This window comes from Gobio gobio, assembly GCF_949357685.1.
Source record: "Gobio gobio genome assembly, chromosome: 1".
Lineage (NCBI taxonomy): Eukaryota > Metazoa > Chordata > Actinopteri > Cypriniformes > Gobionidae > Gobio > Gobio gobio.
In genome coordinates this window covers 56,317,365-56,344,144 of record NC_137097.1, presented here as the reverse complement: position 1 = coordinate 56,344,144, position 26,780 = coordinate 56,317,365, and the positions used below count along the sequence as shown (strand labels likewise).

The window sequence follows — 26,780 nt, the reverse complement described above, 5'->3', positions numbered from 1 at the left end:
ACTTCTTTTAGAAAACTGGAGGCCGGCTCACACAGTGAAGCCAGCTTACGGCATATTCACTATAGGGTTCACCCACGTATACAAAATCATGGTTGAATAATATTTGGGTAATTGTTTATTTATTCTAAAATGTTTCAATGAATCACAGTTGTACTTCTTGTCACTAAATGTACTTTGGAGTCTCAATTGATCACTTCAGTGGCTGGTTTGTTTATCTTTTCTATGGGCAGTGCATGTAAGATGGCTGGAAGATTCGCAATACTTTTTATGAATGTTTAAAGTAAACATGAGAATTATGTGTTGATAAACAGTTCACATTCTGTCATTAATCTAGTCTACTGCCCTCTAGTGGAGATTAAATCAACATCTTCACGCAGGATCTATGTCAGTCCTATACGTACCGCACTCATTCACCAATCAGAGCACAGGCGGAAGCTGCTGTTCTTTCTGTTCCCTAACTGAGAGGTGTAATATAACTACAAATCACTTTTAACGGTAAATCTGTTGACGTTTTTGTAAATGGAAAGTGTTTCTACAAAAGACAAAGATAAAATGACACACAGAAAACGAAAAAGGGACGAAACTACAAGCAGTAAGATTCCTAAAACTGAGGAGATCAGGTAACGTTTTGCCTTTTTTGACTTATGATTGATCCATTTTCTGCATCATGTGTGAAGACCATGCGAATCAAAACAGCATTTTATTTCGCTTATGCCTTATGTTATAGCTATACGTAGTTATACCACCCCTTTTAACGACATGTTCAATGCTATGGTTGTTTGTTTATTCAGCTCTGATTCCTGCCTCGATCAATCAGGCGATCAAAGTATTCACGAAGTCGTAAATTTTGAGCCATCCACGTTGCCAGGTATTTAAAACATATTATATGCTGCATTTTATTCTTTCAAAAAGAGTATTGATCTTACATGGGTCTTTTCCTTCTTTTTCTGTGGTCTAACAGCAATACACTATGATCCTGACACAACTGAGCCCATCAGCTGCAGTCTGAAGTCTCTTGATGAGCTGTTATCGTGGAAACAGAACGAAGCACGTCCATTTAATGTGGCCACTGTGCCTCTGGCTAGCAGGTTTCCTCCACTGGACAGCTGCCCTAGGCGGACATTGGTGTCCCATGACATGATGGGTGGCTACCTGGAGGACAGGTACAACTCAGTTTGATTTTAGCCTGATTTACAAGCATGTTATATCGCTTTCATGAATTGTTTAGTTAGTCTTCAGTATTAAGACTTAATGGTCCTGTTCTTTCTGCTGAGGTTCATTCAAGGCGCAGAGGTGGAGATGCCATATGCCTTCTATCACTGGGAGTATATTGACATCTTCAACTACTTCAGTCATCAGATGGTAACCATTCCTCCTGCGGTGTGGACGAATGCAGCACATAAGCATGGAGTGCTCTCTATTGGTGAGTCTCTTGGTGGGTTCCGTTTATGGGCCAAAATGACAATCTTAGGGTATGTTTACACAACAATACAGTTAGGGATGAAACGATTACCGGTTTCACGATAAACCACGATAAAATTTAGTGACGGTTAGTAATATCGTATAAAATTTTATTATCATTAAAACCGCGTGTGATTATCACGGTTGTGAAAACTCGTGTTAAATCTTGTCCAGTCAGCGTCAGTCTGGCGCACCGCTGTTTTCTGAATGAGGAGAAATGGCAGAAGGCAGTGACAGCACTCGGGGGATTGTTCTGCCTTCTAAAAGGACCAAATCTGAGGTGTGGTCATATTTTGGCTTTTACAAAAGTCCTGAGGGAAACTTAATCTAAGATGGTCACCCTGTCTGCAAACATGCCAGAAGAAAGTCGCTGTAATAGGGAAAACACTTCAAAACTACGAACGCAAGGCAAGTGGACTTTGACCTCAGTACCAAACCTACGTCTGGCAAATAATAACGTGAAGCGAACGAACAAATTCAGACAAGACTAGGGCGACATTTAAGGGATAATAATCAGGGCTTGACATCAACAACCGCCATTTGCGAGTGTAACGTTATTTCGGCTGCACACTAGCCACTCTGGCTGTTGAACTTATAATAGTCTTCTCAAAAGCCATCTGTTATAATCGCGTTGCGCATTATAAGCACTTACACGTGCTTCTATTGAGTTTATGAATGCAATATCTCATAATCAGAGGCGTTCAGATTAGCAGAGTTTTGTTCAGAGCGCGCGCCGCTCTCACACGCAGAAATCTGCACTCAAAGCAGAGATAAACGTGTGCTGTACGCAGGAGATCCACTCATCATACAGTGGATGACTGTTTTTGTTCTATTTCAGCAGCGAAAATGGTTTAAAAAAAACACAGCAGAACCACAGCGCATCTGATATGACTGGCATAACGCAGGCGAATTTAGGGACCGTCTGTAAAGTTACATACAACATTGGTAACGTTATACACGTTTCAAACTTCAATAGCATTTGAAGAGAATAACAGTCTTAAAACTGACTGTAAAGTGTTCATCTAGGTGTCAGGTATGATGCACACATTTTGATATTTAATAAAATAAACTGTCAAATCATATGGAAATATGGATATGCATTATTTCACTAGGATACTGTTTGGGCTCTAACACAAAATATGCTAGATTTAAATGTGTCTGATAGAACACTGAGAATATTGCTTGGGAATATATTTACAGTGATAATATTAGAGATTATATTTACGACAAATTATTATTATTTATGTGTTATGCGTTGCTATTGATGACGCCCATTAAGGAAGGAAATCCCACAGAATCTAGCTTAAAAAAGTGCTTAGAGCTGCTTTAGTTATTTGTTGTTTGTTGAATTTCAAATATAAAACTTGTTGAAATGTTTTAAGTGAGTGCATCTGTTCTTTTTGAACACTTTCATTTCGTTTGAACAAAACCGTGATAATATTGATAACCGTGATAATTTGGGTCACTATAATCGTGATGTTAAATTTCCATACCGTTTCATCCCTAAATACAGTAAAATGGTGTATTGTTATACACAACAGTGTACTAAAAATGGAAAATATTTTTTTTTTAGTTTTTCGTGTACAGACGACAACATTGTCAAAACAATCCTCGTTCACACGGATCTACTAAAATGACTAAAAACGCCGTATTCTGCTGCCAGGCCAGTAGCTTGCGATGTCACTTTGTAAAGAAAAACGTAGAACACGTAATATGCATGTGCATGACGTCACCTTTTTTTTTTTTGGTACAAATTTGCGTTTTTGTTGTTTAGACAGAGACAATAATGGTATTGTTTTCAAAAGCTTACGTTAAAAAGTTTTTCGTTTTTGGTTGAAAACAGTGTTGTGTAAAAGGCCCATCAAACATATTAGCCTTGCTGTAAAAATAACATCCTTGTGAAAAATAAGTACAAGTGCAAACTGAATATAATGTTTTCTGACTCTTCGTTTTATGATATTTGCAATTAAATGAAACCGCATTATAGTTTTGTATATGCAATGTATGCAATTAGTTGACCTTCATAAAATATGGTTCAAGTGTACTGCAGAATACGCTGACAAGCAACTAAAATATACTATACTAATTTTTCTATTGAAACTTCTGTATATTGTGTGTGTGTGTGTGTGTGTGTGTGTATATCTCTACACATATTTTGTCATAATTAAAATTCACAATATATATATATATTTTGCTGTAGGCTAGTCAACACATCAAAATAATTGTACTTTAAAGAATGACAAAACATTATTAAAATTTGTTTTAAAATGAACTTTAGAGTAAAACTTTTAATTGGACATTATTACAAAGTGCATTTTTCAAAAAAGTACACTTAAGTGGCCTCTTATTTCATTAATAGTTTCTGCAGGTGCAGTTTTGTTTTAAATTAAATATACTTTTAAGATTTGATGTAAACTACAAGTGCAGATTCAATACCTTTAAGTGCACTTCATTTTTCAAGGGTAGTTCACCCAAAAATTTACATTTTAAAACAGCACCATGACCATAGTCCATATGACTTGTGCACTATATTCAAAGTCTTTTAAAGCCATATGACCTTGGGAAAGGCACTTTATGAATAACAATATTATATTGTGTGAGAAATAATGAGTTTTGAGAGTTTTAAGCAGAAGTGTAATTAACCACAGCACCTTTATAGACAAGTGAAAATCAGAATGGATGCATTAAAATAGTGCTATTCCCCTCTAAGGCACATTCATCACAGAGTGGACAGATGGAGCGAAGATATGTGAGGCCTTCCTTGCAGATGAGGAGAGTTACCGCGCAGCTGCTGATAAGTTGGTTCAGATTTCCATATGCTACGGCTTCGATGGCTGGCTCATTAACATAGAAAATGTGCTGAGTGTGAGTAAACAAGGCATATCAGATTGGAGGATTATACGGCCACTATGTTGACATAATGTCTAGTACTTTACCCCAAATTTGACTGACTCCCCAGGAGACTGCAGTGAAGAACACTAGTCCCTTTCTGCGCTATCTCACAGACCAGATGCATGAGCGCGTTCCAGGCAGTGTGGTGCTCTGGTATGACAGCGTACTGAAGAACGGCTCACTCAATTGGCAGAACGAACTCAATGACGACAACAGGCAAGTGATGGTCTTAAGGGGTTCTGCAGGGGGAGATTCAGGTCTGTGAGATTTATACAGCAGATATTGTTCAACTTATGCCATTTTGTCATCCTATCAGACAATTTTTTGATTCTTGTGATGGAATATTCACTAACTACAACTGGACAGAGCAGAGTCTGGATCGGATGAAGTCCTACTCCGCCACTCAGGGCCGCTTTGCTGACATCTATGTTGGTGTTGATGTGTTTGCAAGAGGGAAGGTGATCGGAGGGAAATTTGAGACGAATAAGGTTAGTGGAATTTTGTTGTTTTTGAAAGATATTCTCCTATTCTTACCAATGCAAAAATACAGTAAAAACACTAATTTGTGATATATTATTAAAATTTTAAAACAATTGTTTTTTATTGAAGTACTGTGTGTTTTAAAATGTAATTTTTGTAAATGTAATTTATTCCTGTGAAGAAGCTGAATTCCATTACTCCAGCATCTTTACTCCAGTCTTCATGTCACATGATTCTTCAGAAATCAGTCTTATATGTTGATTTGCAGCTCAAGAAACATTTCTTATTATCAATGTTTAAAACGTCTCAGGTTACTGGTGTAACCTATATTCTCTGAATAGGGGACGAGATGCTGCGTAGCTTTGACGCAATGGGAATGCCCTCTGGGTGTGCCGATTGTCTGAAGCCCTTATAGAATCACGGCAATTCATTGGCTGATGGCGCGGGCGCCGCCCCGACACTCTTACGTCGTCATATTATACTAGCGCACACCATCCGTTCCTCAGATTTCTCTGCCGAAAAGGAAGGCCTGTCGGCAGCGCGAGGAGCTTGGCAGCGAACGCAGCGTCTCGTTCCCTATTCAGAGAACATAGGCTGGTTCTTTTTCATAGGTTCTCTCAACGCTGCATAGCTATGACGCAATAGCAACAATATACCAACACGCCAAGCTAAGCGCTGCCATATCTGGTTCAAGGAATACCAGATAACATACATGGCCGGATCAAGCAGATAGAACATACGAACCCGGAGCCATGTCGAGATCCAAACTATAGAATCTGACAAAAGTGTGCGGGAAGGACCGACCTGCCGCAACACAAATGTCCCCCAGAAGAGCCCCTCTAAAAAGAGCTTGAGAGGAAGCCACACTTCTGGTATAATGTGCCCCGAATGCTGAGAGGTGAGGGAAGACCACGCACCTCATATGCCAGCGAAATAGCCTCTGTCACCCAATGGGAAATTCTCTGTTTTGATGCGGCAAGCCCGCGGCGGCAGACACCGGAACATACCAAGAGTTGATTTGATTTTCTCCAACCACCAGAACGATTTACATAAAACTTCAACGCCCGGACAGGGCAGAGCAAATTAAGCTTTTCGTCCTCTTCTGAGGCGAAAGGAGGAGGGTGGAAAGAGTGAAGAGTGATAACTTGCGAACGAAACGATGTGGACAAAACTTCAGGCATATATCCTGGCCTGGGTCTTAGGGTTACCTTGACCAGACCAGGAGCGAAATCCATACATGTCTCGCTAACAGAGAGAGCTTGTAGGTCACCCACTCGCTTCAAAGAAGTTAAGGCCTACAAAAGGGCAACCTTGAGAGTCAGAATCCGCTCTGGAGCTGACTCCAAGGGCTCAAAGGGAGCCTTCGTTAACCCCTCCAGGACAACTGACAGGTCCCAAGAGGGAATACCAGGGGAGCGTGCTGGTCTCAGGCGCCTAACTCCCTCGCATAAAAGACGAAACTAACCTATGTTTGCCCAGAGAAACTTCATCCAACTCCCTACGAGCAGCAATGGCAGCGATGTACACTCTCAGAGTGGTGGCTGCTGCTCCAGCGGCAAACTTCTCCTGCAGGAACTCCAACACTGAACCCACCAGGTAGCTAACTGGGTCCACCGCATGGGTTGAGCACCATGACTCAAAAACCTTCCACTTAGAGGAGTACAGTCTCCTAGTGGAGGGGGCTCTTGCACTCGCAATGGTCTCCTGAACATCGGCAGGAAGACCAGCGCCCAGAGCTAACGGCCCTTGATGGGCCATACCCACAGCTTCCAAATCTCGGCTTCCAAATCTTCCCCTGAAGCTGAGACAATAGGTCCTCTCTGACTGGAATCTCCCAGGGCGGGGAGTCTAGAAGAAGAACCATCTCCGAGAACCAGGTCTGGGACGGCCAGAATGGCGCTACAAGCAGGAGACTGACTCTGCTCTCCCTCCCCCTGCACAGAACCGCTGGAATCAATTTGATGGGCGGGAATGCATAGAGCTTTAGACTTGGCCGCGGATGCGCGAACGCATCTATCCCCAACGGCGCTGGGGGGCTCAGAGAGAACCAGAGCTGGCACTGGGATAACTCTTTTGAAGCAAAGAGGTCCACCTCCGCTTTGCCGAACACTTCCCAAATCTGGGTTACTGTTTGAGGGTTCAACATCCATTCCCCTGATCTGAGCTTCAGGCTCGACAGAAAATCTGCTGCGAAGTTTAAGATCCCGGGTACATGGACTGCTCTCAGGGACAGGAGTTTGTCCTGGGCCCACAGGAGGGCACAGGTTTGTCCTGGGCCCAGTCTGTCCAGGGTACGCGACCGTGAGCCCCCTTGGCGATTCACATGAGTCACCTCCGCAATGTTGTCCATCCTGACAATGACGTGGTGCCCCCTGAGAGAGGGGAGAAAGTGCAGAAGGGCCAGGGAGACAGCTCTCAGCTCTAGGCAGTTTATGTGCCAAGAGAGAACCTCCCCCTCCCAAACTCTGCATGCTGGTCTGCCCTCGAACACCGCGCCCCAGCCGGTCGAAGAGGCGTCTGTCGTAATCATTTGGCGATGGAAAACAGCACCCATGTTAACCCCTTTCTGGAGAAAGAGAGGGTTCCGCCATACTGACAGGGCACGGGTACAACCGCATGACACCTTCAGCAGGCGAAGAGCCGATCCGGTTGATCGATCGGGCACCTAAGAGCTTCAACCACCAAAGCAGACAGAACTGAAGCATGTAACTGGACTGAACTGTGCGGAGGATTCAAGGTGATACCTCTGACAGACGTTTCCACTCTTGAGGGAGGGAGAGAAAGGGCGAGGCCTGTCTGCTCGCACTTAGGGCTGCTCGATTATGGAAAAAATCATAATCACGATTATTTTGGTCAATATTGAAATCACGATTATGTAACACGATTATTTCACATGACTTTGGGAATGTTGCATTTATTAAAAAGACACCTTTCAACAATTCAATTGAAATTGTAACATTTGTTGTACTTTTTGAACTATTAAAATAAAGAATATAACATGTATTCAAATCAAAGTATAAAAGTATTCAAGTAAAAATTATAACCAAAAATAAATAAGATCAACAATATGGTTCGGCTAGATATGCTTTTCAAGTTTTTCAGGTACGTCTAACATTAGTTTTCAGGTACAGAAATGTATCAAATGTAAAATAACATTGCATATTTGAGTGCATAAATTAAAGATTAATCCTATTAAACTTACAAAAGCTATTCAATCAAGAGCAGTGAGTGATGTCCTTGTCTTTTGTTGTTTGACATGAAACAGACAGCAGTAAAGGCTACTGCCCCTTTAAGACCTAATGCTCGGATATGCGTCGTCTTTCTCGACTGTATAAAGTTTACTTAAGGCATATACAGACTATGTCTGCTAGGATACTCATCAAGATGGACGTTGACATACGTTTTGTGTGAGTTTGTCCGTTCAAGAGCAAGACTTGAAAGAGAACTCAATATTTGCACGCTTTCGGATGAGTGCACGATGCTCACAGCGCGCGCTACTTCTCATTCGCGTCTTCTGGCACTACACCCGGGTGATGACGGAGAAAATTACTGGTCATATTCGAACATACGGCAGCACTCGCATGCATTGAACAACGTTTACAAAGAGAGAATTATTTGAAAAATATGAAGGAAAAAAATTTATTTTTATTATTATATTATTATTATACTTTTACACGGCACCCCTGCTCTTGTCAGTTTTTGTTTCTTTATTAGATTGTCATAGGTCACTCTGTGTTTAATTTTCAAGTGGTTAAACAAATTCGTGATGTTCCCTTGCGTTGCAGCCACTGCCATGTAGCAAATCTTGCACGTATACATGTTTCTGCTCGTCTGATTCCTCGAAGCCAAACTTTTCCCAGACAACGGAGTTGGTTTTGCCTTTTTTGCTCCCCAAACGCTGCTGTAACTGCCCTCCTTCTGCCATCTTTACTCGCGCTGAGTTTTTAAATTCCAGCGGATAATATGCACACGAGTCACGTTTGTGGCTTCGGAAGGGGCGGAGGGGCGGATGTGCGCGTGCACGTTTCATTCAGAACGCAAGACAAAATAAGAGTGTTCTTGCAAAACTGAACATGGCAAAATAATCGTTTTTTCTCGATTGTACTATTTTGGTGATCGTTGGGAGAAATTCAATTAATTGCACAGCCCTACTCGCACTCCACATCCTCGAGCTCTACATCCAAACCCCAGGGCGCGGATCCGAGGGAGGCCTCTGCAGCTTCGGGAGTGCGATGGGGAAAAAAACTGATGACTCCTTCTCAAAATCCGCGAGCCTAGAGTGGAGGGTTTTGAGAAGGAGATTATCGCAAAATTTGCACTTAGAAATGCCCTGAACTGCCTCGTGCGCATTTAACACACTTACTGTGAGGGTCGTTACTCGCAATAAAGCGAATGCACGGCGGCAGGCAACGACGAAACTCCATGGCACTTCACCGCAAGGAGAACAAAGTTCCATTATCCACAGTCGCTGAAGTGCTGGTGATGAAAGTTGCACGAAATCCAATATATTTGGCCCAGAAAAACCGAAACCGAAGGGCTAGAAATGGCCACTTCGTGAAGGCAGAGAAACCTGAGGAGTGGATGGCGCCAGTATAATATAACAACGTAAGAGCGTCGGGGCGGCGCCCGTACCATCAGCCAATGAATTGGCCTGATTCTATATGGGCTTCAGACAATCGGCACACCCAGAGGGCGTTCCCATTGCGTCATAGCTATGCAGCGTTGAGTGAACCTATGAAAGAGAACAGTTGTGCTGCTTAATATTTTTGTGGAAATTTTTCTGGATCCTTTGATGAACAATGCATCCTTGCTCAATAAAGTATTAATTAAAACAAATCTTACTGACCCCAAACTTTTGAACAGTAGTGTACATCCATAATTTCCCAGTGTTTTTGGCTGAGAGAGTTCAAGGAGAATAAATAAGCAATAAGCAATCTTCTCGTTTAAGGCTCTGGAGCTGATTCGCAAGTATGAGCTTTCAACAGCCATCTTTGCTCCTGGTTGGGTGTATGAATGCCACGAAAAGGCAGATTTTCGGCAAAACCAGGACAAGTATGTTAATTTCTTGAACTAATCACAGTGTGCTCGCTGTTCTCAGTGTTCTGCGATGAAATATGTGTGTAAACAGCAAAAGCCATTGATGTGTATTATCTGACCACTCTTATAAGGTTTTGGAGCTTGCTGTCTGAGTTCCTTTATATCCACCGGCCCTCGTCCAGTCTTCCTTTCATCTCCTCATTCTGTCAGGGCTTTGGAAAGAACCTGTACTGGAAGGGAAAGGTAGACTACACACAATCACGATTCTCTTCAATCTATGTGACTTCAGTTTGAATGCATTGGTGGTATTTTTACTGGCGTCAAAGGCAAAGTTTTGACGATGAAGTACACAAATGTTCATCTCAAATAACCACACAACTTAAGAGCCCAATAAAATAAAAATGTTTTTTTTTACCCTTTTTTGTTGCCTTGACCCTCAAAAGCATGTAGTCATAGTCTTGGCTTACTGTGATAAGTGCTACACTTTCACAATAATTGGTAGCATATTGGCTATAGATTTTTTAATTTATTTGTGTCGGTAGATATTGTAATATAGTAATTTCTGACTATTTGATGTGTGTTGTAGGTGGAGATGGAGAGAAGCTGGTTCAATCTGCATGCTCAGGAGATCCAGCCTCTGTACCTCTCTGAGAACATGGAGAATGGCGGCTGGCTGAGAAGCCGTGGCTGCTCAGAGGACGCTTGGATCGGAGGAAGCTCTCTGATGGTGGAGGGCGTGATTCCATCTGGACTAACTGAAGTCTGTGCAAGGTACTGGAGGTTTTGTTTACCTGGAGTACAAAAAACTTAAATCAAACACCTTTTTTTTGGCCCTTCGTAGGATATTTTCTCTCCATGTTCCATTGGCCGCCAGGACGTTTGTCTCTTTTGTCTACAAGCCACCTAAGGGAGTGAAGGTGTCCTTGGAGCTCAAAACAACAGATGTTTCCCTGTGCACTTTCAATGGGACAGAGGAAATAAAATGTTAGTGGTCTCTCAAGCTGCCTTCTTCTTCTGATCTCTGACTTTCTGGAGCTGTCAGAATGTGCAAAATTAATCTAATCTGCTTTTATCGGGTGTGTGTTTAGCTCGCAGTGTCTTTCCAGAAGCGTTAGCAGAGGATAATCAGTTGGTGGAGCAGTTTGCTCAGAATTGTGGCCAGTGGACTTCGGATGGCTGGACTACCAGGTGAGAGTCAACTGTTTAAAGCAGATATAATGATACATGATATAATCAAGTAATACATCATTAATCTGTCATACAGATAATGCAGGATCTTAAATTTTTCTTGAACATTTACATACCATAAACTCTCTTTATTTTCACATTTAAAGTAGACTTTGAATAACAGATTTCCAGTGTAATCTTATTGAACCTCACATGTGTATATGTGAATATTGTACTTTGCACATCACCATCATTCAGATTCTCCAATGATTATTCTCTGGCCTGCATGCCATAGGTTGCTGACCCCTGCTTTAAAGTCAGACAAGTTTTGGTCATAACAAACATCTGAAACACTTTCTCTAATAATGTGGTTTCATGCATAGATGTTTCCTGTTGAAAATGACTGGATGCTCATTGCGAGAAGTGTGTGTTCGTGTTTCCCGAGATGAAGGAGATGAAGACGTCTCCTTTAACTGCAGGATCGGAGAGATTATGGTGAGATACACATGTACAAAACATGCACAGAACATGTTATGCATCTCTCTCAAGATATTCTAGTGGGTTTTTATAGTAGCGGTTTTCATTTTTTGAGTGAAATAAGGTCTGTGGTTCACTAATTCAGGCCGATACCCCCAAGCCAATTATTTTAATGTAGTCTATATAGCCAATTTAAAAACAAAATGCTATGAACTCAAATCAGTTTTAAATGCTACAAGTGAATTTCACTAAATTATAAAAATAGATATTCATTTTGAGATTTAATAAAGATGACTTTTAACAGTGTTAATCAATTATTCATGTTTTTAAAGAATGACTTTACAGTAGTAAGTGAGCGTTATATATGACAGCAAATGTAATCTGAATGTAAAAATATGGGGAAATGAGCAGAACAATTAAAAATACTGTATCAACTGATATCAGGACATTTAAAAATCTGATATTCTCCAATATGGTTGTTGTCTTGTCTACAAAATAATTTACACGCATTAATACTTAAAATGTCACCAAGGCTGCATTTATTTGTCATAAATAAATACAGTAAAAACACTAATATTGTCAAATATTATTACAATTTAAAATAACTTTATATTTGAATCTATTTTAAAATGTAATCTATTCCTGTGATGGGAAAGCTGAATTTTCAGCAGCCATTACTTCAGTCTCTAATGTCACATGATCCTTAAGAAATCTTTTGTAACATTATACAAGTCTTAACTGTCAGTTTTGAATAAAAGTATTGTTTTCTGTCAATCTTACTGACCTCAAACATCTGAACGGTAGTGTACGTATAATGTTGGTAGTGGCTAAAATGTCTCTTTTCATTTTTTTTGCACAGCTTTTGGATGCACAGAGTCTTCATGCGCCCCTGCAGTCTGTTCAAGGCATCTGTGTGAATGATGTGGTGTGGCAGACGGGTGCTTTGAAGGTACTTTTGAACGCCACCTTACGCTGGCAATATCCCACTCAGCAGGTCCGCCATTTCCGGATCCACTGGAGACGTGTCCGTGGTCCTGACCCTCGGATTCCCTCTGGATCCCTGACTCTGATTGGCAGGTCTTACTCCACCATGTACCGTGTGGTGGGGCTGGAGGTTCCTGCGGCTCCGGGTCTCATAGAGCTGTTGGTGGAGCCTGTGAGCAGAGAGGGATTCAGAGTGCCTGAAGTCCGGTGGGGCAGATGCAAACTCAGCTACAGTTCTTCAGGAAACCCATGAACATGAAAGCTATTGACCAAATGCCTTAATACTCTGTAGCTGACATGCGGTTTTGATAGTATAAACAAACCTCTCTTCTATTCAATATGCAGTAGAATGTGAGATGAGTTAGTGCCAAATCTGTATTCAATATTTCACGAATGACTGGAGTTATTTATTTTTAATACATTAATTGAAGGAGCAGGAAAATGTGTAAAATATGATTTGCACAGTTATATCCTTTATTATAGTAAAAGCCATTTTAAAACTAGTGTACATTTTAAACACTAGTGTGCAAGGACTAGAATGGTCTGTTTATTTATCTATTGCACAGCTCTTGAAGTTTATATATTTACATTTATTCATAAGTGACATGAAAACCTCATGAAAATAATCAAGTAGCTTCTTAAAAACGGATATTTTAAAGAGTCTCTTCCTGAAATTCCCTTGTTTATGCATTTGTGTGAAATCAAGCAAGGAGATAATTCCAATTTTCTCTCTTCTTGAAAGACTTGCGTTGTTATTTGTGTTGCAAATAAATGGGAATGTAAAAACAACTTTAAGGTTTGTTTTTTCTTAGCACATGTAGATTTCAGAATTCAAACTGTATAAAAATTATGATTTTATTGTTTGCAAGCATTCAAATTTACAAATTTTACAAGACAGGCATTGAAATATGATTACACTGAAATCAACCAAAATGGTAAAAAAAAAATTTGGTAAAGGAACTGTTGATTGTCTAAAAGTGGTTCACAAGCCAGTTTATTTCTGAATAAGATCCATCACTCCTGCTGAGTCACCATCTTCAACATCCGTAGAGCCATTGGCCCCTGGTCAGATGGGATCTGTGATGTAATGGATAGAGATGTTCACATACACTCAACAAGACTAAAAATAAATACTGTCATGTTAAAACTAACTGAATATAACAATTACTGAATTACATTTTATAAACATTAAAATTACTGGCAAAAAAAGTGTACCATATGTCCAGCTTTGAGGATCCAGTAGAAGGCAAAGTTCTTATAAGTCTTATAGAAAGCTCCAGTCTGCCTCTGAGTTTGCGGGTCCTCCAATGCCGTCCATTTGATCTTGTTGAAGTACTGGAGTCCATCCCATTTCAGCTGTTTCACCCACAACTCCTGACCTGCTCATAAATAAACAAATCAAATCTGCAGTGCAGAAACACTCTCCTGACAACAGCCAATTGTAATGGTCTTCCTAAATATTAAACTTATGGGCAAAATGGATTACAAAAAGCTTACAGAGACATTCTATTAACATCCCATTCCCACCAGGGTGATCTGATCACAAGTGGTTTCATGGACGGGATTGTCTCTGATTTCATGACTACATAAGTCAGTGGTGAGTAGACAGTCTTTATTTTTCATGACCAATAAAGGCTGTGAGACACTAGGGCGACATCAAAGAAGTAGAGGCGACACATACTGACTGTGTAGTCGCCTTGCGTCGGCTGTGTATGTGCCAAAAAGCTCTGCTTGCACACACCGCAAAGACTACAGCCAACAAGTAACTGTCTATATTAGTCATTCAAAAAGAGAAACCCAATCTAGGACCGTAGATATACAAACTGCAAAACAAGCTGGGCTTACTTACCATTTTGAATATCAATCATGTTTGCTTCATTCAAAAATTTTGGCATATTGGAATGCTCAAGTAAGATGATGTAAAAAATAGTCGTCTGTCTGTGCAGTCTTAACATCTTTGCTCGCTTTCATCATTTCATTTTTATTCGTGCACTCTCTTGTTCACTAAACTGAACAGCCAATCGGAATGATCTCTCACTGACGGTCCTGACACCGATTCAACATGCTAAACCGCCACTGACGTTAGCCCGACTATAGAGGCGACGTGTGGAACACCCCTCTAAAACTAGCCTAACAGACGCTGATCCGACCATCGGCTTGGTGTGTCACGACTCAAAGAGGATAAACTACCAAGTGTAAATGGTCCAAGCGCTAGTCTAAAATCTGTTTGTGAAGAGTTGCCATTCTGAAATGTTTAATAAATGGTTGATGTCCTCACCCATTGTGTCCACGATGAGATCCAGCTGGCCATTGTAGACGGTGACATTGACACCTGCAGCCAGAAGCTGATCCACAATGTTCACCACAGGCTTCATGAAATCTCCTGCCATGCTGACAAACACATCATCAGCTTGTCCTGAAGAAACAGGTTGCGCTTACACTTATAAGAATCACAATGTTGTTTTGTTATTTATTTATTTTTTACACAGACATACCTCTGTAAATCATAAAAAGAATAATTACCTCCCCATGTGACATTCTTTGGTATGACACCAAGCTTCTGTCTGATTGGCCCGTTCATCAAATCTGAAAGGGACTGACGGTGCAAAGGGCGAATGTGGCGGCGCTTCAGTGAGGCTGTAAAAAAAACAAGACAAAATTATGCCTAAAACATTTATGTAACAAACAAAAATTGATTAAGGATGCATGTTGAGTTTCTTACAGAGAAATCCAGCCGCGGCTCCATCTGAACTGGTCTTCACCATCTCATCAGAGTCTTGAGTGAGGATGTTGTAGAAGTTCACACCATTTGTGTTCTGTAACAAAATATGTTGAATGAACATGATGTTCATCCTATTTATTTAATTAATCAACAAATTAAGACCTAAACCTATTCCTAAGCTACGGAAAGGTCTGTAGAGCACGTTCAACTCACCTGCTCCACCACATTCTCTGTGATGGACCACAAGTCAGTGGCTTTTTGGTACTGCCCCTGTCTTACTGCCTCTTGCACTGCTTTTGCTGCGTTAGTCACCTCATCCAGCCCATTGTCATCCAACAGAGACTATAGACACACATCAGCAGCATTGAACTCTCATAGCAAGTTATAAACAGTGAATGGCTGCAACCTAATCATCATTAGACTGATTTCTGAAGGATCATGTGACACTGAAGACTGGAGTAATGATACTGAAAACTTGATCATGCTAATGTAATCATGCTGAATCTCTGTGAAGAGGAGACAGAGGTGTTCTGGTGAATCACTCACTGTGCTGTAAAGATAAGGACCCCATGTCATGACTGAATCTGCAGGAAAAACAAGCAATCAGATGTGCTTTTTGCTTGGGTTTATCACCAGGTTTATGCAGTCATGTGAGTCAGGAGTATATATGATGAATCATGATGAAGTAAACTGGGATGTGATAACTTAAAATCAATAAAAGATATAGCTGTACACAACCAGACTGAAGCTTGACAAGTTTTTTTGAACACACCTATAGGAGAGATCCAGGAGTCTCCCAAAGCCACCCCAGCAAAGTTGCATTTGATTGAACCAGCTTGAACTGCCTGAAGAGAGAGGAAATTAACATTCAGTGCAGATTAAAACAAGTATTCTAAAGATGTCAGATTTACTTTTGAGGAAACAATCTGACTCAAGAGCTTCCTCTTTTAGATGAAAATCAGAGGAGCACATGACTTATCGTCACATGACGTCATGAACGTCTTGTGTGTGTTGCTACAAAATTGTATCTCATGAAGCCTAAAGTGAGACCAAACATTTCAGTACCTTTGTGAGCTCGAGGGAAATAGCTGCTGCCATTTTGCCCCCGTAAGACTCCGAAAATATATAGAAGGGAATACTCTGTTGGGGAGAAAAGTAAGATGCGATGACGAATGTGAAGAGTGTCTCAAATTCAATCTGGTAGGTATTTTTGTTTTGCTTACTTGAAACTCTGTCTTGAGAGAGAAAAAGCTCTTGAGGAGGACCATCATGTCTGACGCTACCATCGCAACGTCCTTGGTGAGGGCATCTTTAGTGTCTGTGTAACTGTATCCGGTGCCCACTGGGTTATCCACAAATAGCACGCTGGCAGCACGCACCTGCATAGAGACGCATATATTTGGATGAAGAATAAATTATTCACAGATTCCACAATACAGAGACACTGAATCAAAACATGCACTATGTTCCATATTTCCTGAAATAGTCATCTCAATCAATATTGCAGATATGAGAGTCAAGTCAATATATTAGTTTACCTACCCAAGAGGTTTCTCTCGACTTCAGGTCTATATCAAGAGGTCCAATTTCCCCAAAATTGCCAAAACCACAGCTAGATCCCCCAGGACCTCCCTAAAATAAACAGGAGCATGAGCAACCTTCAGAAAATGAACAGGAGAAGGTATAAAAGCTATGTGAATTTGGATTGAAAAAAGCTTCCAGTGAGATCTTTTCTAAATGGAGAAGATATATGACACACACTGGTCAGAGGGGTGACTAACCTGCAGCCACATAACCAGAGGTAGTTCTTTATAACTGGCACTGGAGCTGTTGGCGTAGTACAACCACCAGAACATATGAGCTCCGTCACGCACATCCACATATCCCCATGATTCTTTGGCTTGAACTGGAAGACAACTACCTGTTTTTTTTAATAAAGAATAACAAAAGTCACATTATTTATTATTCAAGCTTGGAGTTTGCGCAAAACTATCTAATTGTAAATGAAGCAGAGATTTTCTTAAAGCTACACTGTGTAACTTTTTTAGTTTACTAGAAACACTTAGTTCTTTCAAAAATATATGTGCTCATTAATGTATATTTACTTCTTTCAAGTAATAAAGTATTCTCGTAAGTTTATAATATGCCATTGAAAATACATACGGGTTCGAATGCCAGTCGCCATGTTGCCCCTCCATCTTGAAAGTACATTAGCCCAAGAGGGACATACCCGTAAGTTCAAGCTTCGCCTTTCGCGTTTTAACACTCGATGGCACAGTGTCGAATGTGGACGAGGTCGAACTGGAAGCCATGTTAATCTTGGACTAAATCGGCCACCGTAGGAGTTAAAACGAAATCGGAATTGAGAGGAACAGAAACTAATATTCACTGGATGGTCATATACCTTTTCACCACTAGATGGAGGAAAATATCACACAGTGTAGCTTTAAGAGACCTTTGATCGACGATGGGAGTGTGGGGATGGGAAACGTAAAGAATTCGATTCCGGTTCTGAATCTTTTAAACAATTATATTTCGGTTACATAGGGCAGGCAATACGATTCTTTTAGTAAATTAAAAATTAAGAAAAATTCGAAGATAAGATTCTTTTAAAAGTAAATGTAGCTCCTATATTGTAATGGCTCCCCTCGGCTTTCTCTCTTTCTTTAAAAAACAAAACATAAAACAATATAATAATAACAACATACATTTCAATTAAGTTTATTTTAAATTGAGAACTAAGCTGTACAACTAATGAATGTAACAAAAAAATACAGGAAAACATTGCACATACAGTATTAAACGCATGGTCCCTATTTTAAGTTTTTACTTTTAGATATTGTTTCCATATTGTTTTAATGTCAAACTTAAATTTTTCAAACATTTCATTTGACTTTATTCATATAATAGCGAACAATTATAATAATTAAACCAAACTTCAATGATCAGCTGAAGCGTTTTTGATTTGATAAAAAGAACCGACTCATACGAGTCATTCGTGCCACACAACTGTCAGCGCATGCTCGAAAACGGTTAGGGAACAGAGATTTCAGGAAAATCATTCGTTATTATTTTTTAAAAAGGAAATAAAACTTGGTTCACAACCTTAATATGGGTTAATTAACTGGCTACAATAGAAACAACGGACAACATCTTTCGCTTTCACTTTTGAAGTTACAAAACAGTTTACGTACTACTCTCATGCTGCAGTTGCACCCCCGAAGACCAATAAATATACAAAATGGGTGACCGTGTCTAATAAGATACACGTAATCCCTAAAAGTGTATACACATGAATATTTCATACCTTCATGAAAGCTCAGAGAAAACAGCAGCAAAGCCAGCACACCAATCCACGACCGTGCCATTGTTACTGATCTCAAGCTCGCTCAAACAGGCTGCCACAGTGACCCACCGGCTAGCAGTCAAACCCAAACCCAAACCTCTGAGCAGCAATGTGATGTGAGGAACAGCATCATATGACTTCAGTCAGCTGAGGAACAGGGAACTAAACCTCCGCTATTCTCTTCCACACCGGTGGAGGGCAGAAGAGTGTGTGACAGCGTGACCGAAGCCCTCGTTTAAAACAGTGAGCGCTTCCATCGTCCTCATTGATTCTGACAATACCGCTCAGGCATGGCCACCTCCAGTCTCAATTCTGCCAGGGTTAGATTGTACTTTGATTACCCTCCTCCCGCGACACCCGAGTGTCGGATGTGTTGGTTGCTGGTGGACTTGAATAAATGCCGAGTTATCGCAGATCTTTCCAGCATTATAAAGGAAAAGTTTGGCTACAGCCGTAAGACTATTTTAGACTTGTTTATTGAGGATTGCTACCTGCCTTCCTCAGAAAGTATATATATAGTACGTGATAATGACAGTATAAGGTAAGAGCTGTATTGTATAATATTATGGTGGAAGTTTGTGGCTTGTTTTAAGCTTTTATATGTTGATAAGTGTTTATGCATCATCCCTATTGACAGGGTAAAGGTATCCAGTCCTGTTAATGTTAATGGGGCTGAGGCTTACCAGAACTCTGAAGCACAAATCTCAGAGACCAAGAAAAGAGTGAGAGAGGATGAGACGCAGATCTGTGAAGGTCTAAGTAAAAAAAAGAAGCATGAAGATGCTCGTAGCAATTGCTCTGCACCAGCAGAGGGTGGCAAAAAGAAGAAGAAAAAGAAGAAAAAACAGGCGAAAGAGTCAGCTGCCAAACCTGCCACCCCTCAAAAGAACATTGCAACCCCCTCCTCTACGAAAAACAACCGGAAATGCACTTCTGCTGTCGCCACCAGTGAAAAAACAACTACCAAGAATCACAAATCGACATCAAATTCTTCAGATAGCAGTGAGGATGAATCTCACAAAAAGGCCCCTCCACCAAAACCTAAACCCAAGCAGAATGGTGCAACCAAAAAGCCTGCTGTGGCTGCGCGGAAAGAAAGCACATCATCAGATTCATCATCTTCGGGTGACGTTAATAAACTCAAGAGCGGCGTCCCTGTACAGCCACTTCCTGTTACACCTAAACCATCCAGCACAAACTCGAAGCTTCCACTACGGACACCTCAACGTAGAGAGAGCTCCACAGATTCTTCCTCCTCATCGTCATCACCCAGCCAAGTCAAACCTGTTGCCAAGAAATCACAAGCTGCAAGTCAACCCTCCTCAACCACTCAAAGTTCAGTTCAGTCGGTCTCGTCTTCTGTGTCTACAAAGCCCCAGGATAAGGCAGAGAGCTCAGACTCTGATGCCAGTGAAATAGAGCTTGTGATTAAAAAACCAAACCTACATGGATTGGGATTGAAAATTGCCGGTTTGAGCCCCGGCGTTAGTGAGGCAGCAGGCAGAGACAAAGGAAACACTAGAGGTCAGGAGAGAGGCAGAGGTCGAGGTGCAAATCGAGGCAGTGGGAGAGGAGGTTTTGGTAGGGCCAAGGGAACACCATGGAAGCAAGACTCCCCTTTCAGCTATGAAAATGGCGAGCGGCAGAAGAAGAACGATTCCCTGACTAATGAAAGTTTTATTCTACAGGTGAGATAAATGTAAAGATGTGATTCATTAGAAGAAGTGACTTTTACCTAATTTTTGCAAAATAACTAAAGTATAAGGCTGCTTACAAATTCTCCACTAAACCACAAAATCTAGGGTTTTCAACCAGGGATCTGTGGGAAAAATCATAGGCCCAGTTTCACAGACCAGGTTTAAGTTAGTCCCAGACTAAAATGCATGTTTGAGCTGGTTTAACTGAAAGCAGCTTGCACCGACATATGCACTTTCACTTAAAATATGTCTTGTTTTGTCTCAAGATGCACACCAATTTTTTAAGACATGTTTTAAAGCTACTAAAATGTCCTAATTGAACTAAGGCCTAATCCTGGCTTAATCTGAAACCAAGCCATAGAATTTTATTTGAAATATTTCTTAATATTTATAACTATTATATAATTCTTATGTCATTATTTAATGTTAATCAGTGTTTTATTTATTTTTTTGTACATAAGCTAGATTTTCTCAGTAACACTAAATACAACACATTTAATATAAAGTGTTAAAATGTAGCTTTTTATTTAGGGAGTCACTTGGTTGACTAGGTTAGAGATCTGATTGTTTGTAAAGGTTTGAAAATAAACATAATAATTTTCACAATTTCTGTCATACGTCCAGACCTGGACAACACTTTCATATAATAGTTCTTTAACTGTATTAATGGTATGTATTATTTATTGTGTTTATTAGAGATGCACCAATTATGAAAATTTTGTCCGATACCGATAATTCTTTATATTTGAAAAACGATATATTGGCCGATAAATCTTAATATATATTTTTTTTAATATAATAGTCTGATTACAAAAACTAAAGTCTCACTCTTAAAAGCCATGCACAAGCACAATTATAATGTTCTCAGTATAATCTTATGTAGCCTATATGACAGACTTGTGCTGCATATGTTGCACTTAACTGTATTTTCCTTTTTTGAAGTGATTCCAATCATATTTAAAGCAATTCAAAACCATCATGGTGAACAGTGCACATCTGAAGTGTCTCAGCTGAAGGAAATAATCCATTATTTATCGCCTTTAATATATCGGACAAATTCTATTATTGGGCCAATAAAGATAACATATTAAAGATGAACATATGTATTGGCCGAAACCGATATGTTGGCCGCCGATATAGCGTGCATCCCTAATGTTATTTATTTTTTAATTTTTGAGAACTTCAATCACTAACCATACTGTTCATGTTGTGTGTTGTTGTAGAACCCACCTGAACCAGCTCCCAAACGAGACTACGCAACTTTACCCTTGCTGGCAGCTCCTCCTGCAGTGGGTCAAAAAATTGCTTTTAAGGTACAATGTGATTTCATGAATTATTATAGAAACGCTTAATATCATATAGTATACATGATATATATTATAAATTATTATTTATGCTCAGTTGCTAGTATAATACTTCCTAGTTTCAGTGATCACATGCCAGTTGTCTGTTATCAGTTTTCCATGGAGAAGATGCATTTTGAAACTCGTTGGTTGTTCTTTCCTGTCTCATAGCTTTTGGAGCTGACCGAGAACTACACACCAGAGGTGTCTGACTATAAAGTAAGCCATTTTACACTTCTGTAATGTAAATTGTGTTATGTGCACATTACAAATCAGTCGTTGCTGTTGTTATTTAGGAAGGGAAGATCATTGGATTCAATCCTCAAACAAAAGTGATGGAGCTTGAACTGTTCTCTCAACCTCAAGGTATAACCAACATTTTTTTTTATTGCCACTGTTTCAGTTATATAAATCTGACACCTGGAGCTTGGCGGCTGCTTTATTACGTGCTGTATTGCACTGCAGCAATATTTTATTTTGTTGTGTGTCTTTTAGCTCCAGCTGAACCTGGCAAGTTTGACCTGGTATATCAGAACGCTGATGGATCAGAGATAGTAGAGTATGCTGTCACACACGGATCACAGGTACTGAATGCTCTTTTAAATGTTACATTAAGTTCACAACCACCTCTAGTGAATTTTAGTATGGCTGGTACATTGAATTGACCAGAATTCAGGGAAATATTTATCTATATATTAAAAAGGTTTTATGTATTATAAATGCATATGAACTGATCTAGCATACTAGGTCACTACGTCATTAGGTGAATGTGTATTACATGTAAACTTTATAACCACTTCATCATTTTTTTTTTCCACCATCGTTTGTAATTACAATGTAATTTGTAATTAAATTGACTTTTTGCTGTTACCTTCTTTGTTGGTGGGGAGATGTTTTAGATATCAGCAAGATGGCCAGTGGTAGTCATATGAAGAAGAAAAAAAGCTTGTAGCATGAAGAGTGACTAATTAGCACCACAACTAATTAGTTCTCAAGCTCATGTCATTTGGTGAATTCAGATTTAGGATCATAGTTACTACACTTGCTGGGGAAACACATTTGAACACAAAGGAACATAAAAGTGCATACTCCATGTTTAACATGTGCTGTATATGTCCTGACAGTGGGTAATGCGAACGCTGTTCGGCAAAGCTCTAAACCCTCTTTTGTAGTTTGGATTGTAACCCCATCCCCCAATCCCACACAATTGTTGCTTTCTGATTATCCCTTTTAATTGTTGAAGTGAATAAGGGCAGTTCTTTGTACAAGTGTGTATGCTGTGGTAGGCTAAAACAAGCCTGTCTTTGATGTCTTTACTGCAGCTGACTGAGCGCTGGGATTCTCTTCTGGAGCCCCGGCTCATTGTGGAAAATGTCGGATGATGGTCAGAGAAAACATGCAGCCTGAGCCACATCTATATGGATAACATTTTTTATTTTAATGCTGTTTTGTTGAAACCGCTCGTTCTCATAAAACTGTATTAACTTTTTATTTTATTCTTGATGTCAGTTAAATAAATACTTTCTTTTTTAAATAAATATGGTAGTATTGGCAGTGTCTATTTATACAGTGAGTACAAATAGCCAACCTCTTGGCAAAGACTAACTACTGTGGTATTGAGAATTTCTTTTTTGTACAAATAGCATGTTACAGTGCGTCTGGAAAGTATTCACAGCGCTTCACTTTTTCCACATTTTGTTTTGTTACAGCCTTATTCCAAAATTGATTAAATGCGTAATTTTACTCAAAATTCTACACAATACCCCGTAATGACAATGTGAAAGTTAGTTTGAAATCTTTTCAAATTTATTACAAAACAAACAAACATGTAAATAAGTATTCAGAGCCTTTGCTCCATGCTTTGTTGAAGCACCTTTAGCACCAATTACAGCCTCAAGTCTTTTTGAGTATGATGCTACAAGCTTGGCTCACCTATTTTTGGGCAGTTCCTCCCATTCTTCTTTGCAGGATCTCTCAAGCTCCATCAGGTTGGATGGGGGAGCGTCGGTGCACAGCCATTTTCAGATCTCTCCAGAGCTGTTCAATTGTGTTCAAGTCTGGGCTCTGGCTGGGCCACTCAAGGACATTCACAGAGTTGTCCTGTAGCCACTCCTTTGTTATCTTGGCTGTGTGCTTAGGGTCGTTGTACTGTTGGAAGATGAACCTTCGCCCAAGTCTGATGTCCAGAGCGCTCTGGAGCAGGTTTTCTTTAAGGATGTCTCTGTACATTGCTGCTTCATCTTTCCCTCGATTCTGACTAGTCTTTCAGTTCCTGCCGCTGGAAAAACACCCTTGTGCTGCCACCACCATGCTTCACTGTAGGGATGGTGTTGGCCAGGTGATGAGCGGTGCCTGGTTTCCTCCAGACATGATGCTTGCCATTCAGGCCAAAGAGTTCAATCTTTGTTTCATCAGACCAGATAATTTTGTTTCTCATGGTCTGAGAGTCCTTCAGGTGCCTTTTGGCAAACTCCAGGTGGGCTGTCATGTGCCTTTTACTGAGGAGTGGCTTCTGTCTGGCCACTCTACCATACAGGCCTGATTGGTGTTCTGCAGAGATGGTTGTTCTTCTGGAAGGTTCTCCTCTCTAGAGAAAAGCTGGAGCTCTGTCTGAGTGACCATCGGGTGTCCCCCAACCAATGTTCTTCCATTTATGGAAGACTGAGGCCACTGTGCTCTTTGGGACCTTCAGTGCTGCAGCATTTTTTCCTCTACCCTTCCCCAGATCTGTGCCTCGATACAATCCTGTCTCACAGGTCTACAGACAATTCCTTGGACGTCATGGCTTGGTTTGTGCTCTGACATGCACTGTTAACTTTGGGACCTTATATAGACAAGTGTGTGTGCCTTTCCAAATCATGTACAGACAAACCATGCACAATTTAATATAAAAACCCCTTATATATACTGCTAATCTTTGAGTAAACCATCAGCTTTGATATGTCAAAAACTCCAGCAACTAAACAGTGTGACATCTTAACTCGAGCACGCAAGACCAGCGTAAAAACAACTTTAAGTTCACGAGTGACCACATGGATAGCTTTTCCGAAGTTTTAAACAAACTGAAATCATTTCGAGCAGAGATTGGAGCGAAGTTGGGCAACATTGATACCCGTCTGACTGATATGGCGAACTCAATGGCCATGTTGAAAAGCAAAGTGTTGGAAGTAAAACGAGATGTTTCTTCTAATGCAGTGTGTATTGAGGAGGCTGAAGGCGCATACATGATACAGAAATGACGCTTGAAAAAAAAACACAGGCCACACTCAGCTCAGCCATCAAACTAATCGTAGCCTATATATCTCGAATCGAAGACGGACTTGGAGAACCTGGGCAGAAGGAAAAACCTCCGGCTCTATGGTATTAGAGAGGGCGCCGAGAAAACTCTCTTTGAATTTATAAACTAGATGTTGACACAATGGTTTGGACTAAGTCCAGACAATTAATTCACCCTAGAACGGGTTCATCGCACACTAGCATCTGGAAAGCCCAACCAAAACTCATCCACTTCTTAAAGTTTCAGGAGAAGGAATTTGTTTAACAAGAATCAAGGAGGCGAGACAGCACGCATGACCGGGTCAAGCTATCCTTTGCGCAGGATCTCTCAGCGGAGAGGGTACGAATTCGTCGGGGATTTAATCCAGTCATGAAATTGTTTGTTGATATCAACATTTTCCGTGGATTTCAGCATAACCTTTGCAAGCTTTGAGTGCTATGCAACGGCAATGTCCATCTCTTCTCAACGCCGCAAGAGGCTGAAAAGTTCTACAAAAGCATCCCACAGTCAACATATAATCTATAGTTTGTTGATCTACGGAAGTAAACCAACAAGTAGAAATGCTTGAACAGCTGTGGATAACAGCCAACAATTGAGATGTACAGCAGGAGTGAGTTTAAATGATTCGAAGTATGCTCTAGTTGGTATGTGCTAAATTTTAAATATGCGTCCTGTAATATTATACTAATAATTTTCAGCACAACGCGACGACTGGGTTATAACTGTGTTGATGTTCTATATAGGTTGTAGGTTGCATAAGGAGGTGCGTTTACACTTACATCTACTACTTCTTCTCCTCCCTCTTTTCCTTCTCTCTTCTATTCATATTTCATAATATGCTATGACAATTTATAGAGAAAACAATACTAACATACAGTCTGGATATTAAAAATACAAGTCGGAATGTCCGTGGAATGAACTGAAACAAGTATTGAATAGGATAAAATATCTCAAATCTAAAATATTCAAGAATCCCAGTTGGTTGCATCAGATATACATTACTTAAGTACAAAAATGGCCAGGCCAAGTATAGTATAAAAGCCTACATGATAATGGTAAGAAGAAGAAAATTATGAACTGAACAAGAGAACAGGAACATATAGTTTATGGTTATGATAATCTACTAGGCTACTGTATCTGTTTTGAAACTGCTTTGAAAAACGATGTCAATTAATTTTATGTCAACTGCGTGAACCAATCAACGCGAGCTAAAGACACCCGCATCATTCATAGGTGACGCTCTGTCTCAATCCCGGTCGGAGCAGGTGCGCGCGACCCCTCCGCAGGCGCAGATGGTTCCTTCCAACTGAACTGAAGTGATGCTGCTGCTGATGATGTCAGAGCGCTGAGTGAGGCTCCGCGCGAGCTGAGATGATGGCGAGCGCACTCGCAGCATCCCAGTCTGTCTAAAGGCATTTAACAGCGCATCATCATAACAATGGACGGGAATGTCTTCCCCGACCAAGAACAGCTGCTGGTATTCCTGAAAAAGCTCAAAGAAGTCTTCGACGTGTGCGACGAGGACGCAGACGGATATATTCGGATTGAGCACTTCGTGGACCTCGGTCTACAGTTCGGCCAAGGAGATGAAGTAAGAACCTGTCTTTGCTTAATCATTCACTCATTTCCTTGACTCGGGAATGTTTGTCATTTAATACTGCAGTGCACTTTTGTACCTTACACCTTACGGAATATTTCAGTGAATCACTTTCACCAATTTTGTGCAAACAGGTTGGCTTATTCACATATTTTATTTTCTATAATTTGTGCTGGACGTTTATGGCGCTGTGGTAGTTTTATTGAGGCGACTGGCAGTTAAATCATTGCACTTCCGCCAAGTAACCAAGACAACTGTCTCCTCAGTCTCCTTCATCAACTGTGATGTCATCAGCCATCC

General features: G+C 40.4%; 5 protein-coding genes across 6 annotated transcripts in view; 3 read left to right on the top strand and 2 right to left on the bottom strand.

Annotated features, from left to right (window-relative positions):
- Nucleotides 1-26,780, bottom strand: part of dus1l (dihydrouridine synthase 1-like) — a 658,813-nt gene that overhangs the window by 98,894 nt on the left and 533,139 nt on the right. The gene's annotated exons all lie outside the window — the stretch shown is intronic.
- Nucleotides 405-13,279, top strand: engase (endo-beta-N-acetylglucosaminidase). The gene is made up of 14 exons (XM_079825045.1): nt 405-620; nt 792-868; nt 962-1,163; nt 1,275-1,423; nt 4,172-4,326; nt 4,421-4,569; nt 4,670-4,841; nt 9,782-9,885; nt 10,002-10,113; nt 10,457-10,641; nt 10,712-10,854; nt 10,959-11,058; nt 11,421-11,532; nt 12,374-13,279. Exons 1-14 carry the CDS (start codon nt 520-522, stop codon nt 12,749-12,751), a joined length of 2,139 nt encoding a protein of 712 aa, XP_079681171.1. The 5' UTR covers nt 405-519; the 3' UTR covers nt 12,752-13,279.
- scpep1 (serine carboxypeptidase 1) lies at nt 12,953-18,748 on the bottom strand. The gene is made up of 13 exons (XM_079825058.1): nt 18,528-18,748; nt 17,002-17,141; nt 16,763-16,852; nt 16,444-16,599; nt 16,286-16,360; nt 15,993-16,065; nt 15,767-15,804; nt 15,434-15,562; nt 15,221-15,314; nt 15,022-15,135; nt 14,777-14,914; nt 13,714-13,877; nt 12,953-13,575 (listed from the first exon to the last, which is right to left on the bottom strand). Exons 1-13 carry the CDS (start codon nt 18,586-18,588, stop codon nt 13,513-13,515), a joined length of 1,335 nt encoding a protein of 444 aa, XP_079681184.1. The 5' UTR covers nt 18,589-18,748; the 3' UTR covers nt 12,953-13,512.
- Nucleotides 18,763-23,157, top strand: coil (coilin p80). The gene is made up of 7 exons (XM_079825033.1): nt 18,763-19,107; nt 19,204-20,254; nt 21,487-21,576; nt 21,778-21,825; nt 21,903-21,972; nt 22,102-22,190; nt 22,929-23,157. Exons 1-7 carry the CDS (start codon nt 18,857-18,859, stop codon nt 22,986-22,988), a joined length of 1,659 nt encoding a protein of 552 aa, XP_079681159.1. The 5' UTR covers nt 18,763-18,856; the 3' UTR covers nt 22,989-23,157.
- Nucleotides 26,192-26,780, top strand: part of rab11fip4a (RAB11 family interacting protein 4 (class II) a) — a 59,178-nt gene continuing 58,589 nt past the window's right edge. Inside the window, exon 1 of the mRNA XM_079832908.1 lies at nt 26,192-26,474. Coding sequence (XP_079689034.1) covers nt 26,322-26,474 — 153 coding nt within the window. The 5' untranslated portion in view covers nt 26,192-26,321. The remainder of the gene's footprint in view (nt 26,475-26,780) is intronic.